Source organism: Lasioglossum baleicum, chromosome 13 (assembly GCF_051020765.1).
Source record: "Lasioglossum baleicum chromosome 13, iyLasBale1, whole genome shotgun sequence".
In the NCBI taxonomy this organism is placed as follows: Eukaryota; Metazoa; Arthropoda; class Insecta; order Hymenoptera; family Halictidae; genus Lasioglossum; species Lasioglossum baleicum.
Genome location: NC_134941.1, coordinates 14,667,484 through 14,687,076, shown reverse-complemented (window position 1 = coordinate 14,687,076; position 19,593 = coordinate 14,667,484). Strand labels below are relative to the sequence as shown.

General features: G+C 46.7%; 1 protein-coding gene across 1 annotated transcript in view; it reads right to left on the bottom strand.

The window, feature by feature from the left end:
• The window catches only part of LOC143215324 (uncharacterized), a 47,233-nt gene that overhangs the window by 5,608 nt on the left and 22,032 nt on the right, over positions 1-19,593 (bottom strand). The window contains exon 2 of the mRNA XM_076437377.1: positions 347-549. Within this exon, the coding sequence (XP_076293492.1) occupies positions 347-549 (203 nt within the window). The remainder of the gene's footprint in view (positions 1-346; positions 550-19,593) is intronic.

Here is a 19,593-nt window from a genome sequence, read left to right as displayed (position 1 = left end):
TACGCCTCGTAAACGTGAATAGAACGTAAATAGGACTTTTGAGTCGAGTTGCAAAGACCATCATTGCATTATCGAGAAATGAGAAGGCGCATCGCGCATCCCGCACCCTTGCAATCCTAGAAAAGGTAATCTACCCCCTTAAGCTTGCATAGTAACAGGATAAATCGATTTGAAGCTGGGACAGTGAAAGGACTACCAAAGCCTCATTTTCGCTTGTTTTTAACCGTGGAAACGAGTCTACCTTCTTAACACAGTTAGTCGGACCTTGTAAATAACTCCACGAAGATTTGCGAGGAACGTAACCATGAATCATTTGAAGTAATGGTAATATAAACGTTCAACTTACCCAAAATGTGGCAAGAGCATGATCCTGCGAGTTGCTCAGGGTGAACCCCAGGGCGAGAGCATGAGGTTGACACAGGCTGGGAGCCGCCTGTCTCAGGTTCAACGCCCTGAGGGGCAGCCTCATCGGCGTACCCTCGACCCACAACCATCCCATCCTGATGGACACGACCCGTCTCTCGCCTAGATCCTCCACGTACAGCTCGCCTGGAACAAGTAAAAAATTAAGGGTCTAATGAGGATCAATCAGACCCAACGATACGCTGATTCGGACTTATTGATCGGCTCTGCTAGGGGTAATTGAGGATAGCCGGCCGCGACCTTTGCCCCCAATCGTATCTAATTAAAAGTACCCCTCGGACTGTGCATAATTTATTCGATGTCGTGCGACTCGGTTCACGTCGACGGCTAACAGAGACGTTCCCTTTGACCGGCTGAACGTCGACGACGCTCTTGACATTTACAAAGTGTAAATACAGTCAACTACTCGCACATAGTTGACCATATAAATATAGATCTTCTTCCTTTTATAGTTGAAGAGGGATTGATGCTTTCCGAAGGGGTTGTCAGACGGAACGGAACTACATATATTGTTCGGCTATTCCTGTATTTGTCAAACGGCTGATCCAATGAAAATCCACGGGTTAATTGGGTTAATTAACTCACGGTCGAGGTGATCAGTTTACGTTCGAGCAAACGTTTCTGAGTCACCGAGTACAATCACGAAAACGGATAAACCACGTAAGTCCAGACACACTATCGTGAGATTGACGTCATCCAGACGAGCAGCGTAGGAGTGAAGATGGACCAAAGTGTCACGAAGACACCCTGTGGTCTCCCTTAGGCCGGTTTCTATTCAGCCGAGCAATTACCGCTCGAAATGGTACCGAATCACGCCCACGCCGGCCATTCGTGACTATTCTGGCTCGGCCCAAAGATAGAAATTGTACGTCAGAGTTTCTTGTTTACTTGGGGGTGGTCGTCGTCAACGCTGATCAATTTTACTCGTCGTCCCCACGGGAGAAAAAAGTCTCCACCCTCGGTCTACGCCCCCGTCAAAATCTCGAATTACGATCGTCATCGGATCGTACACAAACGTACCATTGTGTAGGGTTTGCAATCCCGCGTCATATTTTGGTCCCGCATTTTTCCCGAATTAAAATGAACAGTGTCGATGTTGCATTGATACTTTTTTCAGGATATAATAGTCTTTGCTTTTTACGATTATATTTCCAAAGTTCTACAAAGGAAAATTTTGTATAATTTCGAAAATAACAATTAAAGTTATGTTTACAGACAGCTAGTTTCGTATATTATATTATGGATGAATGGTCGATGAAATTGCGACGACGATCGAATCGTCGCGAATCAGAGCCGAAAGAAGAGCGTCATCTTGTCTGACGCGAGTCCCAGCGCGAATCTGTCAGTGATCGTCATCGTTGAGGAGTTGGTTGCGCAATTGTCAGTCGATTATCTCGACGGTGGTATCGAGCACGCGTCCGAGAAGTCACGTCGAGGTGGCCGGAAAACGGTCGGCCGCGGGCACGTCCATTAAACGCCGACGCAGGAATGCCTTATCAGTGGTTCCGAAGGACGTTTGTGGCTCGTTATCAGAAGGACGCGATCGACCGGATTCCTCGAGTGCTCGGCCCCGATACCGACAAATCGGCGTCGGCTGGGACTCGGGGGTCTTTCACCTGCATTCCAACAGCACAGATGGACACCGCGTGCTGTACACGCCCTCACCTGGTCTACTCGAGCACCAGCTGATGGCTCGCGAATAGCCTGTGATTATTTCCATATCCGCATCGATCCGACACGGCTAAAGATAGAAGAACCCGGGGGGTTACGTTCAATGCCAACCTCGTCCTTCTGACGTCCTGCGTCGGGGTTTGACGCCATGAAAACGGACGACGATCAATGACACTAAAGATAGACGCGTGGGCATTGCTCGGAGTCCCTAGGGTTTCGGATTGTGATCCATAGATGCTCCCAGGACGCTGATCGATTTGTCTAATCGTGACCAGTCTCGAGTCAACAGCGTTTCTTCAATGAAAATTTATTTGTGGGTTAAAGCACGCTAAAACTTGAATCCACTTTCAATTTTCCACTTTCTCTTTGAACCATATTTTTGTTGATAGATATCAAAATTATTGTAGCTTCTGTGTTCTTCAATAGATTACTCGACATTTAAGGTATAAAAATATGCATTGAAACTATATCATGATTGAATATTATAGAAAATTTTAAGGGTTGTGAAAGATTGACTCCTTTCGAAATGCCTGACACAACTATGCGTCAAGGAATCGCTCCGGATCGTTTCCAGGGCGAGACTCGCGTGTCGGACTCGACCCTTAAACAGGTGCACGCAATCTGCACCGAAAAAGAATGGCGGCGCAATGCCGGTTTCACCGGTCGCGATCATGATTCACGTGGGTTTCGTAACTTCGTTCTGGGAAAATCACGCTAGCAGTAATTGCCGCGGACGATGTTGACCCTGAAACATGATTCACCGGCGGTCGTCGGACTGGTTTGGCACATGATACGAATTAGAAAATCGGTCCCGGACGCTTTCGGTTCGTTGTTTTTCCCCCGCGGGGGCAATTTTTCCAAGCGTGTCCGTCGTGGAAACGAGAATCGGTTTCTTTTCGGGGCGGTATCTCGGGGGACTTTCACGGTGACGACAGGATTTCTCGGCTTCGACGAGACACAACCATAATCCCGATAGTTCTTCCAGGCTGTCACGTATGTCACGATCGGCTTGTTAGGCTCTCGCGTGTCACCGCGCCGCCGCATATTCCCCTCGAGTAATGTATGCGAGCGCCGCGTGCCGATTTCCCGAGCGAGCCCGCCGATCGTCGGACCATGGAGAACGAGCCCGAAGAATTTATGTTCCGATTTTTAATTCGCACTTTCTCGCACGCTGCGAACTGGTCCCCTCGCTGCTGCTCCTGCCACGCCGATTTTCTTCGAAGCTCCACGTTTTTACTTTCTTTCGTAGAAATATTACGTTCGGAGAGGTTTCTTAAGGGAAAATGAAAGCCAATTTTTCACGGTTTAGAATAAGTTCTACGAAAGAAATAAAGAGGAACCTGTAATAGGAGCGTCGAGCCTCGCGAACGGACTCTAAGAATGAGAATCATCCGGACAACGGTCAATTATAGAAAACGCGTGCGTCGCTGGTTCCAGAAATAAGGTCACATTCTCGTGTCAAGTATTACTGGTTTATCCGTGGTACTTTCGGATCGGCAGGATGCGGGTTCTAGAGAGGATCGCCTTATTTATGGGGCGTTCACACGAACGCCTCGCGTACGACTTCTCGGGCTTAATGGACCGTGAGAGAACGGACACGCCGCCTTTTCCTTCGGGATTCTTCAGAAACACGGTTTCTGCTACAGTGATCCGTCCAGTACAAACAGGAACATTGAGTCTGTTCATCGGGAGACACTTTCGAAGATCGAATAGAAATTTCCTCGACTGGAAAATACGATCACACCTTCTTCGAAATCGTCGAACAGCTGTTTCGCTATTGTAAACCCGGCGACTACCACGCGAACGACGAATTACTGGAACAATTAACCTTAATGGGTCAATACCAACGAGTTTAACCGTTGTGGAATTTTTGGGCTCGCTCGTGGACGAGAAATTTTCTAGGTCGTTCCAACCTCGGCGAAATACTTTATTCAACGGCTTTACGTATTTTGCAAAGATGCAATTTTTCTTTGAACTTCGAAGTAGCCGGCGAAAGAACGCGACATTGTGGGAGGCCCGCTCACGCACTCGCAGCCTTGATTATTAATTTACGGGGGGACGGGTGGAGGGGAGAGCGAACTGTCGCCGCATCTGCCATAAGTGGAAGCAATTTTTTAAGACAGCCAAGGACAGGGACGAAGAGGTGAACGTAACCGAAGCGTTTCTTCCTGCAAGACGCCGCGCCAACCGGCCAAGGACAATTCCCTTTTTCCATTCACGAATTTTTTATTACGGAAGTGCATGAATATTTATGAACCACGGACGAACATCGTTCTTCGGCACTCTCCGTGGAAAGAGGTTCCCCAGGCGCGCGCGTGCTTTTATCTGGCTGTTGGCGGCGGCGAGAGCCCACGCCCGCGGTAGCACGTTTCACTCAGGAAACCGTTTATTTCCTCAGATCCTAGGATAACGCACGGCTGTCACGTATACCGGGTGTCCGTCTCGTTCTCGGCTGGCCCCGAGATCGATACCGTTAACTTCGTTCACGGTGACACGCAACAGTGGCTAGACGATTCCGTTTCCACAGTGTTCCAGGAGATTCGACTCTCCGCGCGTCGAATTTGGGTGGACTTGTCGAAACCACCTCCTCACGGATTTTGATGAAATTGAAATACGTTGGAAATAGACTGCAGATGTTTATGCAATTCTCAAGTCTTGCAAACAAATTTTAATAAATCCCAGAATGATTTCTAAAAAAGAATCTAGGTCAACATGTTCGTCCAGAGCACACACGTGCCCTCAGAAAATTCGATTCCATTGTGCATCCGACGTCGATCACCACGCTACCCGGTGCATACTTCACTGACAAAGGGCGCCGTGGTGTCGTGCAAAAAATCGTTAGGAAGTGGCATAGAGTGTTCCGGATGGAAGGAGGCGGCTGCGTGGAAAATCGAGGGTGTGTACCCGCTGATGATCCCCAGTGAATAAATAATTCATGGTGGTTCGGCAAGGACGCGGAAAAAACGAATCATGTGGGGTCTTGTTTGACCAGGGTGATGCGCCGGGCCTGACAGGAGGCAGAGTACCGTGAACGAACGAGGTGAAAAATGGCGGAGTGTTCAACAGGATTTTCGATGTTGACCGAGGTAACGGAAAACTGCAACCGAGGAGGAACCGATCCTTTTTTCCCCGACCTTTTCCGCCGCGCCGTGATCTTCGTGGGATCCTTCTCTTCGCGAGGAAAATTTTCACGGTTACGACAGACTCCTTTTTAATACTATAAGATTTGAATATCAAATTCAGTGCTGAATTTTAAGGAATACAGCTTTATTAATGAATTATACAGTCACCGTTCTTTTCTACAATTAGAAAAGTAATTGGACCCGACATACATTTTTCGAGGAAAATGGAAGAAAAGAATTGTCGGCGCAAGTATTTGTGAAATTTTATTCTTTTCTAAAAGACAAGTATGCAATACTTAATAGCATTCCTAGAAAATTTTTCGGAATTTTCAACTCGTCAACTTTTTTTCCCGTTTTCGTCAAGCTGCATTTGCACCCCATACACAGAGAAAAGGTTTTTTTTATCCCTGAGGCGCCAGTAAAAATTGCCATACCATTATTGAAAACAGTCTTAACATGATTAAATTCGTCTGTACTCTATAAATTTTGGAAAGCTCAACTGTTACACGAGAAAACAGGTTCAATTCGATGTGCACAATGTCAAAAAGATTGCGTACAATACGAATGATCTGGAGTTGAAAGAAATGTCTTGATATTGGCCTACCCCAGAACTCCATTGCGCAAAGTCAGCGAAAAATGGCAAGGTGCTCGCAGAGTGTCGAGCGAATGCCGGCGAATCATCGAGTTTCTCTGAGCGGCGCTCCTAATGCACTAGGAAGGAAGCATGTGCAGTAATGCAGTAATGCACCGAGGCCCGTGTCGAGGTGAAACGCGACGTGAAAGTGACAAACCCGTAACGTTGGGACGGAACGAGCGGTGGACCAGGACGGGCTGTCACGAGACCGGAAGCTCTGCCAGGGACCAGGAAGCGGAGGTGGGAACAACCATACGCATTGGCAGTCGTCATGCGAGTCGAGCCTGTCGACGAGAGGCAAAACAAGGAACGCTGACGGAAAAACGGTCACCGTTACCTGCGTACTCTGCTATCCACGGAACTACCATGACAGTACCGTGCACTCTGCCTGCACGACAGTCTCTCCCGCTGGATACGAATTACCAACCTGATTGTCATCTGCTCGAAATCCTAATTAATTTACTGTTAGGCTCGCCCCGTTCCCGCAACATGGCCGCTGCCTCATGACCGTGACATTCCGTCCGCTGTCAAACGAATCGATCCAGTTTTTAACAAATCAAGACATATGTGAGTCGACCGATCATTGTTTCAGCTTCTGACATTTTTTATCATTTCTCGTTACACGCGAGTGTCATCGAGGAATGAGTGAACAATGTTCATGTAATAAATTCGAAAAATAAATGCGTACATTCCTGAAATAAATTCATAAAAAAAAACAAATGCGTGAAATACGTCCGTACAAAATAGACGTGTAAAGTACATTCACGAAATAAGCTCGTCAAATAAATTCACGAAACAAATTCAACACGTAAAATACATTGAAAAAGTAAATTCATAAAACACGCTGATGAAATAATTCATCTCCGATACATCAGAGCGCCCAATTTCGATCTGGCTCGATAAAATCGTCCGTTATATCCTCGCCTCTTTCGTCTACGCCAGACTAATTTGATTTCTGGCGTAATTATTTCCTTTTCTGGGACTCATAATACAATCATTTACTTGTTATTTCCGCTAATTGTCGTTTCATCATTCGCTGATTTGAAATTCGCACCGGAATTAATATCTCCGATAGCATTGCGGACGGTGCAACGAAGACATCATTGTTACTAATTACACGCGTACGTCACGCGCGGTAATGATCAATCAGCGATCGTTGGTCCACGCAGAAAATTTCGTAACATTGCCGCACACGTGAACGAACGCCGGAATAAATTTTCTCGCAACAGTAATGCATCAGTGGTTATCAGTTCCGCCTGGCTCCGCGCAGCACTCCAATCAGAAAACCCCTTGCGTCAACCAGCGATCGTGGCTCGCGGTGAAAACGATGTCGTTTCCAGGGAACCCCATAACTTCCACCGACAACACGGTTGGCTGTTTCGAAACTGCCGTGGCCAGGAAATTCGCCTGATCTACAGACTGGCTCAAACATCCGGGACGAACGCTGTGCCCCTTCGATTCTGTTGTACGATAGCGTTAGATCAAAGTGGATTCACGAAACTGATTATAATTTTTAAAAAAACATTGAGGAAGTACCAGAAACGTATTAAAGTAAAAGTACTAAAAAGATGTCACTGCACTAAAAAACAATGTGTTCGAAATAATAATCGTGATCATAATGACATCAAGTTCCTTGTTCCTAAAGAACAAGAGGCAAGTTCCAGCAAATTGCACTCGGACGATCACTTCGCCTATTTCGCAAAGAACAGGACCATGATCGAGCCCGATCATTTGAGCCGGCCTGTACGCCAAGTCGATCTTTCAGCGTCGGATCACTCCGATTGCGAGTAGTATCGTTATCGGTCTGGGTAACGAGCAATTGCCTCGAGATTCCCATTTGCTCGCGGAACGAAATCGCTCGGGACGACTCGAGTCAGCTTATTATGCAACCGCGGTTAGGCGCCGGGCTCCTGGCAGCACTGCAGGCACACCTGCGAGTCACCGTGCGTCTCGTCGGTCGAAACAAACGGTTCGTTAGTGGTAATTACACGCCGGAACCCGTTACGGGCCCGTTCTAGAGGGATCCCGTCTGTTTTTGCCGGCGTATTCACGCCGCCTGGAAAATCCTGATCCCGAACCCCCTTCCATCACGATTCCCGTAATGGATTCCACTGTTTTTTGGCTATTAGGCTGCCAAGGAAAAACACAACAGCTCCGCAAGTCACCAGACTTGCTCCTCGAGATCGTTCTAACGGTGCGTTTCGACTTTTCTCAATCCCTAAAACACAATGGAGCAGCGAAGTCGAACAGAAGAGGCCTAAATTTGGTATAGTCGACAAGGGGGACAACCACTTCTACCCGGAGAATCCGGTCGCCTGGAAAGATCGTTTTCTACATCCCCCCACCCGGTGTTAGACCAAGGGCGAGCCTTCCTTTCTCACTTTCCAGAAAGCTTTTCCAGTTTTCAACGATTTTCACGGGTCACGCGCCTTTCACCCCACCAACAGACCAATCCTCCGTGTTTGGGAATAAATCGACCGGACGGCGATTGTCCGAGAGGTCAGTTCTTGGGTTACCGTGCAGAATGTCACTGGGAGGAAGCAAGCCTAAAGTGTCATTATAATTTTCCGATTTCTCGTACTTGACCATGTTCCTTTACGCTCGATAAAAATGTACAGCATAAAAATTTCCTCGAAGAAATTAAATCATGTTCGAAATCGAACCTTCCACAAAATGGCCAACTTCAAGTGTTCGAGTGTAAAACAGCGAAGTTTGTAAACACGATGAATTACAATAAAATGCTCGGTTGTGAAAACCCGAGCGAGCCGGTAATCCTCGATTAAAAGCCGCCCATAAAACGTTGTATTTGCATAAAAATCCGCATCGCAGATAATGTATTCGATCCGGCAGCCACGCTCAAGGATTCATTATTCCGCGGGCCGATTAAGGCGGAAGGAACGGCGGCGGCGCCCATTAATTATCGACGCGCGGCTTCGAACGAATTGAATCCCGAGCTCGTTTCACCGCGACACTATGCTGACTATACAAAACGCAAGTATGTATCTCTATGATCCTGTTCCCCGTCGATTCGGGGATTAAAATATGCGAGGAAGGGCGTCGTTTCAGAGAGAGAAAGAAAGAGAGAGAGAGCGGAACTGGCCAACCATCCCCTTCGTCTTACTCATCAATCTTCTCATGTGAATCGAGCGCTCGTCTTCGAGCTAGTCATTTATTATCATCCCGCTTTTCATCCCCTGTTCGCGTATGTCCCTCGCAACCATACTCCGCTCTTGTGTATTTTATTTTTTCCTTCCCTCGATCTTCGTCCGTGAGACACCTTGCACCGACCAGATCTGCAACAGCTTCCGGTAACGATCTTCGATCTACCGTTGCTCGGATGATCCTCGATTCATCCTTGCACTTCCCCTTTCTCGCTTTGATCAGTTTACGTTCGCGGAAGAATCAATAGGCGGCAGATGTTTATGCAATTTCCAATTTTTATAGACAAATTTGAAGAAAGCGCAATGAATTAAAATCCTATTTTTAATGGGAAAACTATTTGTAGATCCAGAACAAATAAAAATAGTACCGAACCCTATCTATTTTGTATTCCAGGAAAAATTTGTATTGTATTCGCCATACAGTTTGTTACGGAGATCCATAAATTTATTTAACAGTATCGTTACGTTATAGTCTAGTTAGTACAGATTAACTGTTACCGTTAGCTTCCTTCCGATCTAATGCAGAAGATACATAATACAGTGTGCATGAAATCATCGAATCGATGTAGCTTCTGCCACATAGACGTTCTGGAAGCTTCGGATATCGGTTCTAAGGGTTCCATTTATTTAAAAAAAGAAAATACTGTGCTCCATGTAGGACACATCGATACACCGCAGCGGAGTAAAACAATTTCACCTAAAAATAGTTGTTGCCGGCATGCAAATTCGCACAATACTTCTGTTTCCCCATTGATCCGTCCGGTGAAATGTTTTCCGACTGGAAAATTCTCCGATAAACACCGTTGGATTGTTCGTGTCGCGACAAAGGCCATTGTTGCACAGCTTCGACAATGACGTCGGAGAGGAACAATCGGGAATGACAATCGCCAGGGAGAAGAAGTCTTGGTAAACCTATCCCCATCGAACCAGGCTAACGATATTAAAACCATTCTACCGAGTAAACGTTCTTCGAACGTTCCAGTTACCATTTTGTTGAACGCGTTACACGAAGAAAACTTCCCTCACACGATCGACACGATGAAAATCCCGGTAAACTGAAATTTTTATGCAAAATAAAAATACTCTGCATCGATTGTGGGAAGCAGTAGCTTGAATAAAAATTTATTTCACTCTTTAATAGCGTTTCTACGCTGCAAACGACATAAAAAAATCTCTAAATTTTTTATATCCTTCACTATGTTACGTTTCGCTCAGTTCATTTCCTGATAAACGCATAAAAATCCGCAGTGTAGTAATTATACATACGTGAGCGTTCACATCGGCTCGATTTCCGGCGAGGCGTCCCGGCTCGGACGCGATTAATTGCCGTTATCTATTTATACACGCTGGATTTTTATCCGAACCGGGGAAAAGCAGGTCCGTGAATAGACGGTGACTCACGGTAAAGATTCAGTCTCCACCCTTCTGGTCGTAGAACGTGTCGGGGATTCGGAAACGAAGAAAATGACGTGGCGGCGAACGAACAAGGTGACACGTGAACAAAAGGGGAGAAGAAACCCGATGGAAACCTGAGGAAGAGGCATATATCGATTCAGCGGATATCTTCTCCGGACAAATTTTCCAGCCTGCAGAAGCTAGAGGAAAAAAGAGGAACTGCAACCCTAAAAGTTCAACAGGCGCGTAATGGATCAAGGCTCGATGACTCGCCGGAAGAATTAGCGGAGGACAACTTGCCGGGGGATCATTTAGCATTTAGAAGCTGCTGGAGCAACGGTCGTTCGAACAAATAAGTGAACGATAGCTGGGATGATCGACGAGGTTCGATCACAAAAGAGAGTCTCCCCGGAAGGGCGACAAAAGACACGCAGCAGCACAATGCCACTGTTTACCCAGGAAATTATCAAGATCCGAAAGGGACCAGCGCAGGATTCTTGTTCGATCGCCATTAGTCGACTGCTCCGATCCTGCCGGAACGTTTTTTCCCGGCCTTCTTGGTCCTCGAGGACCTCTCGTGGCGAGGTCGAGGTCCGTTGCTCGATCGATATCGGCTGGAGATTTTTATTTCTCCTAAGGGGAGGTTCCGAGAGGGTAGTCCAGTGCGCGCGGGATCGGTACTCGGGATTTTGAACCTTTAGTTGCTCGCAATATAGTAATAACGTTTCAATCCAAATAAAACAACTAGTCTCTGTTAACATTTTTGACAGGAGGTTCGACTGAGCGTTAATTTAATTAAAGATTAACAGAGAGTTCTATAAAAATTTGTACGAAATTTCAATTCATTAGCTCCTATCGTTTTTCTGAAATTAATTCCTAAATGCCGTCCTCTTTCGGAGACTTTCAATTTGAAGATCTTCGACCGAAGCAAATAAAGAATGAAGGCTTTCCCACGATGTTAATCGCGACACTGGCGTTCCCGGTTCGTTAACGGATAAATTTCGCGTGCAATTAACCAAGTTTCCCGGCGGACACTCTCCGGGAGGAGCGACGAGGCGCGAGAGGGAGTCGATCGCGAGGAAACACGTGTCGTTGTTCCATGAATGCTTCCTCTGTCTTCTCCTCCCGCGCTTCGCGCCTTCCTCCGTCCCTCGTCGTCTTCCTTTTCTGCTATCTACTCTCTTCTGAACGCCCACGGATACACGGATCGTCCCGAACAAAGTGCGTCCGAGGAAAAAAGCCGGGGCTCGAGATCAAAGGACGCGGAGCTGGGAGGATTCGAGAGACCGTGTTCCGGGAGCGCGATAATTGCGTTACTGTTGCATTACGGTGATACCGAGGCGAACAGACTGCGGCTCTGTCGAGACGGTATCGCGAATGTCGCCCGGAAGCTTCTCGCGATCGCACGAATCAATTTACAGCAATATATGTGCTCGACATTATTGAAGTATGTGATTTCCATTACTTGTAACAACTTACCTGCCTGCTTATTTAAAACACGACAGAACTTTCCCTCCAACATACAATCATTTTGCAGTTCGTCCGTACATTATAAATAGACTGCGGATCTTTATGTGAAATAAAAATTGTATGCATGAATTGCAAGACATAAGAACCAAGTAGGAATTTATTTCTCTCTTTAGTGGTTTTATTAAGCTATGAGAAATTTATTGATACTGTTACATTCTTGTAATCTCTTTATTGTTTGAAATTACACTCGCCCATTTTTGTCATAAATGCATAAAATCCGCAGTCTAATTATAAACTATTACAACTGTTCTAAAGCGCGTTCGAATACTTTCGTGAGTACACGAGACTCTAATGGCGATTCGATGGATCTTCAACGGGGCAGAAAGTTCGTTTTGAATTCGCGTTTCGCGCTGAATCAAGAACAGCGCACGGCTACGTAAGTGTTTGTTATTGTTTCTCGAGCGAAAGGCGGAGGGCGCTTTTGAACAAGGAGCCATCTTGCGGAGAGACGACATCTGTCAAACGTTCCTACGCTTTTTCCCTCCTCTCCGGGTTCCGATTCAACTTTCCCCGAGTGCACTCGTCGCCGGCTCGAGTCGAGAGGGCTTTTCTTTTCCTCGCGATCGATCGTGTGACCGAACCGATTCCCTCTTTTTTTTCTCTCCTCCCGGTCTTCTTGTTCTTCTCCTCAAGCTTCGCAGTGTTCCTCTCTCACTCTCTCACTCTTGTTCTACGTGCTATTTAGCTGTCTCGCTCCGGCTGGTGTGGCTGTCGCGCACAATTCGAGTGCATTATGCCGGCGAAACAATGGCACAAAGGTCCTACCGTGCTCACGTGCGGCGAACGAGTGGCCCGCCAGCAACAGCTGCCGACAGCGGAATTTTGCTAGAATTTTTACTGTATCTGAGAAATCGTTGAAACACTGGACATCTGGCGCGGTTGTTTTGTTTAAGGGCTGTTCCGCGGCCGCAGGGGTTCGCCAATTATTACCACTAATTTCTACCCGGTCGGTTCACTGTATTTTTCGCGGAGATCGAATCAAAGAAGCGTCGAACATGTTTAAGGAATAGTTTTCTTGTACGAAAATATTGTGAGAAAAAATTGTTTCAGGTCGTTTCCGCTTTCACGTTTATATTTAAAGACAACCTGAGAAAAGCAGAATGGAACCTGTGAATTTATCTTGTGTCGCAAGAAAAATAAATAGCGACTCCGAAAGTTCTGGGGGACGATTCCTTAAACTCACATGTCAGATACGTGTTGACACGGAAAACATTTTTCTTCCGACATGTGCGTTGAAATGGAACCAGTTGTGGAGAGAACTCGCGATCGAAATGTGCACAAAATGATTCACACTGTGATAGAATAACGAAAGAACGCACAGTGCAGCCAACATTTCCAAATTCATTGCCCCATCTAGTGTACACACGGAAGAGCCTCGTATGAATTTAATTCGGGAGGGATGAACGGGGGTTCAAACTACAAAAACACGATCATGAGTCGTCAACAGAGATCCGAGAGCCGCGTCGTTAAAATTCTTTGTCCCATCCAGAAAATGTGCAAATTTCCTGTGGCAAGATTCGTCGCGTCTTCGTTCTTGATACATCGGAGGATGTCACCCTCCGATCACCATCTGTCCAACGTCATCGCGCCGAGTCACTCGTCATTAACCGGCGGCAACGTGCAGCAAGCTGCAATCTCGCTGCGTTGCGAATCTTTTGTCAGTTAGTTGACAAGCCGGCAGAATAAGGACGATCCATTTCTCTTTGAACGATCCACGTTGCGGCTAGCCCCGCGACGCAACAGTTTTATTAAGACGTTGTTCAGCCGCCTTTTCACGGTTTATATCGAGGCATAGGTAGATCGACGCCATGATGGAAGCCATGGGGGTGTGCAGCATGCGGGCAGAACACGGTAACGCGAAACCTTTCAACGACACCCGTCGATTTTTCCCTCCTAGACGGGGCTCTCGCCTTTCATTTCGACGATCCTCAACGATCGATCAACGATCCTGTCGTGGATCCATTAGCGACGAGGGTTGTACGGTGCTGCGAGCATGCTGGCTGGCTAGACAAAATTTAATGCACTGGTTTCGATGTTCTTTCACTCCCTGCTCTACGATTTATTCTACGGTTTCAGTGGTTACAACTTTTCTGTAGTCTCTATTCTTTCTGCATCTTCATCACGAGTCAGACACGATATTGTAGTGGAAGGGGTTAACAGACATTTATTAAATTAGATGAAGAACTTTGGCTGGTTAGCCAGGATGAGAGAGTCGCGCCGCCGAAGGACCTTAAACCTCTGAAAAGCCGATGAGAATGTGAACTTGCTTGTTGAAACGCGACGTTTCGGGATTACGTAACCGAAGGCGTTATTCGGGGTTAATTAAGGAAGCGCTAGTTATTGTTCACCTCGATGAGTACACTAATGATCGCGCAACCAACAGGTACCCTTGGATTACTGTTACAATGCCGAGGATGCGCAATGTGGCTCGATGATTCGGCACGTTGTTGCTCTTGCTCGGGCAACCTAGGTAATTGTGGGAATCGGTTTCGCAGAGATACTTCCGGAATCAGCTCCGAAGCCGGTCCTTAATTAATCGCTATTACGAGCGTTCGTAATCAGAGGTATCGAGCTGGAGGAAGCCATGCGTCTGGATGTGACTCGCGCATTTGCAGCGGATTTTATTTCGCGGTGACTGCGCTGCCGTTCTGTCGAAGTGCGCCAGACTTGTTCTTCTCAATCACTATTGAATTACTTTACCAATTAATTCGATCGGTAGAATGTATAATTTCTTATTTCCTTAAATAGAAGATACAGTCTTTGATATTACTTGACTTTCCAACGGTTGAAACTGAATTTTTGATCCACCGAGAACTTGTATACTGAATCCAGTTAAAACCAGGCGCTTTCGAAAAATCGAATAGAAGCTCATTGTCCGAATGAATGGCCTCGCTCAGTGAGAAAGAAAGTAAAAAATACCGAACCAGCGGTAGACCATGAAATCCCACAAAAGCAGAGCAGTTGATTGAAACAGGAACTGAAAAGTGAAAATTGATCGTAACGACTTCTCTTTTCCACTTTCTCTCGTTTCGTAGATCCTAAAACCTCTAATGTTGCCCATACATGTCTCGATTCGACCAACATTATTTTTCAACGATTCCACTGTGATTCGCCAGCGATCGTATCGATCGTTGCGCGAAACAATTAGCCGCAGGAACCGTTTGAAATCATTGTCACAGTGTTTCCAGCAACGAAATAGCGGACAGTATAGCCTCAGTATCCGGGGCCGCAATTAAATCTACTCTCTGCGTGGAAGCCGAATTTGATCCCCGTGGCAAAGCGGTGTTCCCTGCGTCACCGGGCGACGGTTGCTCTAATGATCGCGGTAATAGCCTCTAAACTGGTGATACGTATGCACGGAGAGAGAGGGAGAGAGAGAGAGAGAGAGGTGGAACGGTGCGAAAGTCAGTTAATTTTAACCCCGCTGCGAGGCTGCAGCGGGCCCGCTGTTTGTATGGAAATTTACCGGTCGGAAAATGACCGTGTCGAAAGCCTCGTCGAAACCGGGACTTCCTCCATTGGCCTCTGTACAAACCTTTTGCTCTCTTCCCAGCAATGTACTCGGCAAATTATTGGCACCGGCGATCTCTCGCGTCGAACTGTTCTCGAAGAGGGTCTCTGTCTCCCGCTCTCCTAACCGTCCCGGTGATTTTTGTCAGTGCGCCGTGCTCTATTGTCTACCACGACCCGCTCCGGACGCGAGCAACAATTTTATAGAGCGGGTTCGACCTTGTCGAAATACTGCGCCATCCCTCGGCACAAGAACTATGTCCAATCACACCTCGACCAGTGATTTAGGGGATAATTGGAGCCTGAGGAAAAATTTCTAGCATCTTTAATATATCTTTTCAAATTGAGACATTGAAAAAGAATTGAGTCACGATCCTATATACATATTTTCAAATGTACCATTTGCACCAAAGAAATCCAATGTTTATTCGCGAACGAACTCCCAATTACATCTGCACGCGGAGAAACAAGCTCGCAATGTGGACGGAAGTGCAACCCCATAGAATCGATCGTTCCACGCTCGTCTCGAGCCTCGGTATAGCAACATTCAACGATCGGAGGGAGTGACGAAAGCGGCGTTAAAGGGGTGGCCACATAGTTGCGCACAATTGACGCCGGCTCTCATAAATCACGACCGGGTAGAGAGGGCCGGAGGGTTGCGAATTCGAGTCGAATTTCGACGGAATATCACATGGCCGGAGGCTAGGGACGCCCCTAGCGTGCCGTTATGGAATTACGGCAATAAAGTGGCAAAAATATCGCCTCGGGGTAGATACCCGTGTACGCGTGATCCACATTTGCATCACAATGTACCGTGCCAGAGGAGAGCGGTCATGCTACCGAAAAGCTGCCGGCCAATCAAGTGTCAAGCCCCACGTGGATACCACCTCTGGAAATAATCAACCTTGTGGTCGATTCAAACTTTCCCTTTGTTTTACGATCTGGCGGTCTGCGACAATGTTGGCCGAGCAACGGAGAGAAAATTTAGAACCATTGAACGACCATTGAAGGTCGATGGTTCTGGACAAAGAATTTAATGCAAATGGGGTTGATTTTCCCCCCTGTCGGAAAAGCGAATTTCCTGCAAGAGGAAGCAGCGCAGCATCCACAGAGTTCTTGGATCAAGCAATCACCGATGCCCCCCACGGACTTTCCCCCATGGAGGAAGGATGGATCCTGAGGTGTCGCGTGAGAAAGGGGTGCAGCGGCTCGCCTTGTCTACGTGGCTGCACGGCATGACGCCTTTTGTCGGTGATTATGATTTTCTGTCGCCTGCTTCTTCAGCATTCGTGCAAGGAGCCCGGGAAGAAGAACCATCGGCGCAGAAACCTGATTCGATTTTTCCAACCCTTTCTTCGAGTTCCTTGCCACGTCCCTGAACACCGTGGAACGAAACGTAAACGTGACTATTTTCTTGGACATTCGGCAATACCGAAAAAGACTATCGTGGATCTGTGAATTAGGCTAACCAAGGACAAGAACAGCAAAACACGAAGAAGAAGAAGACAGTGTACAGAGCACAGTAGCACCGTCGTCGAAGACCGGTTCCCTTCTCGTGCTACCCTACTTTTTTTCTCCACAGAATCGCTGACCAAAATATGCTTTCCTATTGACTCTTCTTCACCCCCTCCATCCCTCTCCAGAGAAGCATCAGGAGGGGTTGACTAAGGCCGTTGTTTGCTTTTTCCTGAAAGCCAAACCACCGCTTTGTGCCGCAATCCTTTTCACCGACGACAAGACCAAATGAAGACTAATTTGTTGCCCTTTTATTATGCGAGCCTGCCCTAACGGGGACCCACGGGCGTTCAAACCCTTTCTTGCAATTGTGTCAGATTTTTCCTCTGTTTTAGCTCAACTGCTCGGATAAGCTGTTACTGGGAGGAGCAGTTTTTAGGGACTGTTCTTTGTAGAGTTTTTGGGAAAAGGTTGAAGCAGAATGAATGCTGATTTTGTTGCAATTGTGCTTGATTTCGATCCCCTCGTTAACACATTACTTACCGGCGAATGTTTCATAATTTTTAAAAGTCGATGGGTCGTTTCTAAAGACTTCTTGATGGATCCTTTGATAGCGACAACTATTTCAATTGTGAATCAACAAGTCACCCTCAGCAACGTCATCTGATAATTTCGTTTGGAATTGTAATGGCTTTTCTTCGACCACTTCTCTACCCATGAAATCAAATGTTACATTGACTTTTCTATCCAGACGGGACATGTGTCTCTTTGCATTTTTTTCTTATTCAAAAACCTTGCATCAGAAATGTCTACAAGCTGATCTTCGTCAAACTCGTCATATTTATTGACCACTTCGTTTGTAATTGTAATGTAAAAAGAGATTTGTAAGATTCTTCTTGGTACAGCACAGTTATTAAAAATCCTATTGTTGGATTCCGGTAGGTGAAGTGTTAACACATTACCGACCGGTGATTATTCCACAATTGTGAAGAATCTACGGTGCATGGCCAAACACTTTTCAATGGAACTTTCAATAGCAACAGCATTTTTCATTATGAACTAACATTCACCCTTAATGACATAATCTAATAGTTTCATTTAAGATTGCAATATAAAAGAAAATTTCTATGCTTTCTTTTGGTACAGCACAGTTATTGAAAATCCTATTGATAGGATTCCGGTAGGTGAATGATTAAAAACAAGGAAAAACGTCCCAGCTAAAAATCGATTTATCCTGTTACTATAGAAGCTTAAAACGGATCAATCCGTTTACTATGCAAGCAACCCCTAACAAACAATCCATTTGTCCCAGTTCCTTTCAGTTTCAACCGAAGACCACGCTCCGCCGGATTGAACGTAGGTGGTACAAGCCCTACCCGCCCCGCTTTTCGATCTCACGAAGGAAAGTAGGGGTTGATCGGAGTCGAGGAATCTAGTTCGCCGTTTATCATCGCGATCTTACGAGCAACCCCTGCGGCCAGCATCCCCGGGCCTGACGACTCAATCCGAAGGAGCACGACCCCTAGAATGCGAGCAGATCGAGATAACATTGTCGTCGGATTTTTCGTGACGGCCATTGTGCCGTACATCTGGTCAAAGGGTTGTGCCGCCATTACGTCGATTTCATCCCCCGATATCAAAGAGACCCTCCCGAAAAGCCACCGAAGACTTGCCAACTCTTTCTTCCCGGAATTAATGGTCTAAGGGGTTGATGAAAAACACACTATACTTTCACCGTGACGGATCCTTGTTCGCCATACTTCAAGGATCCTCCTCTCCACCCCACGGAATAGGAAAAAAAGGTGGTGGATCGTTTACAATCGGATCTACGGGTGAAAAATTCGGCATTTCGCGGGTTGCGAGATTTCAAATCCAATTATTTCCTGCACAGACCGCAAGCAGAACTTTTCTTTCTCACCCTGGGACGATCGCGTACCTTGTAACACGATGCAGGTATCACACCCGGGGAGCCTCGTGGATGCCTAATTGACCTCGGAGGGGTGCGTTCCTCGCGACCGTTACACCCCGACGATGAAAAATAAGCCCCTACAAATTGGCTGTCCATTTGAGGGAATCCGGCGCGGCGGAGAGTGTCTGACAATCGGATGATGGGTCTCGGGCACGGTAATCCGCTTTGCGGAAGTGCGAAGAACCGGCTGCCCTCGGGGTCTTTAGCCGCTACATGCCCGTCGTAGCAGACGATTACAATTCGTTTATTCGAGAGGACTACCGCTAGGTGGATTAGGCGAGGCGTCTTCACAAAAATAACGGGAATTTTCACTTTTCCGAGAAAATTGTATTCGTTACGCCCCGCAATGTTGCGCCCTTTTACACGAACATCCGGAGTCTACTTATTAAATACATTTCGAGCATTCGCATAAGGGTTGGAGTTGCTTATACTGATTCGGGACCACAGTGAATCGGTTGAAAGCTATCGGAACACATTCTCCGCGATCTCCCCGGTACCAAAAAGAAACCGGGAAGTCACCGTGGGCGTGCATAGATTTTCTCAAAATGAAGAGAGCGAGGGGGGTCTACTTTCTAGCTGGATTTTTAAGAAAAGGGGTGGTTAGAGGGGTGGACGGTACGGAAGGGTTGACAGAGCCCTGTCGAATCATCGAAACGCTCTCATTCTCTCTGCTAGGGCGAAACTGAAGCAACAGCTGGCGACGTACCGGCTCGTCACGTGACA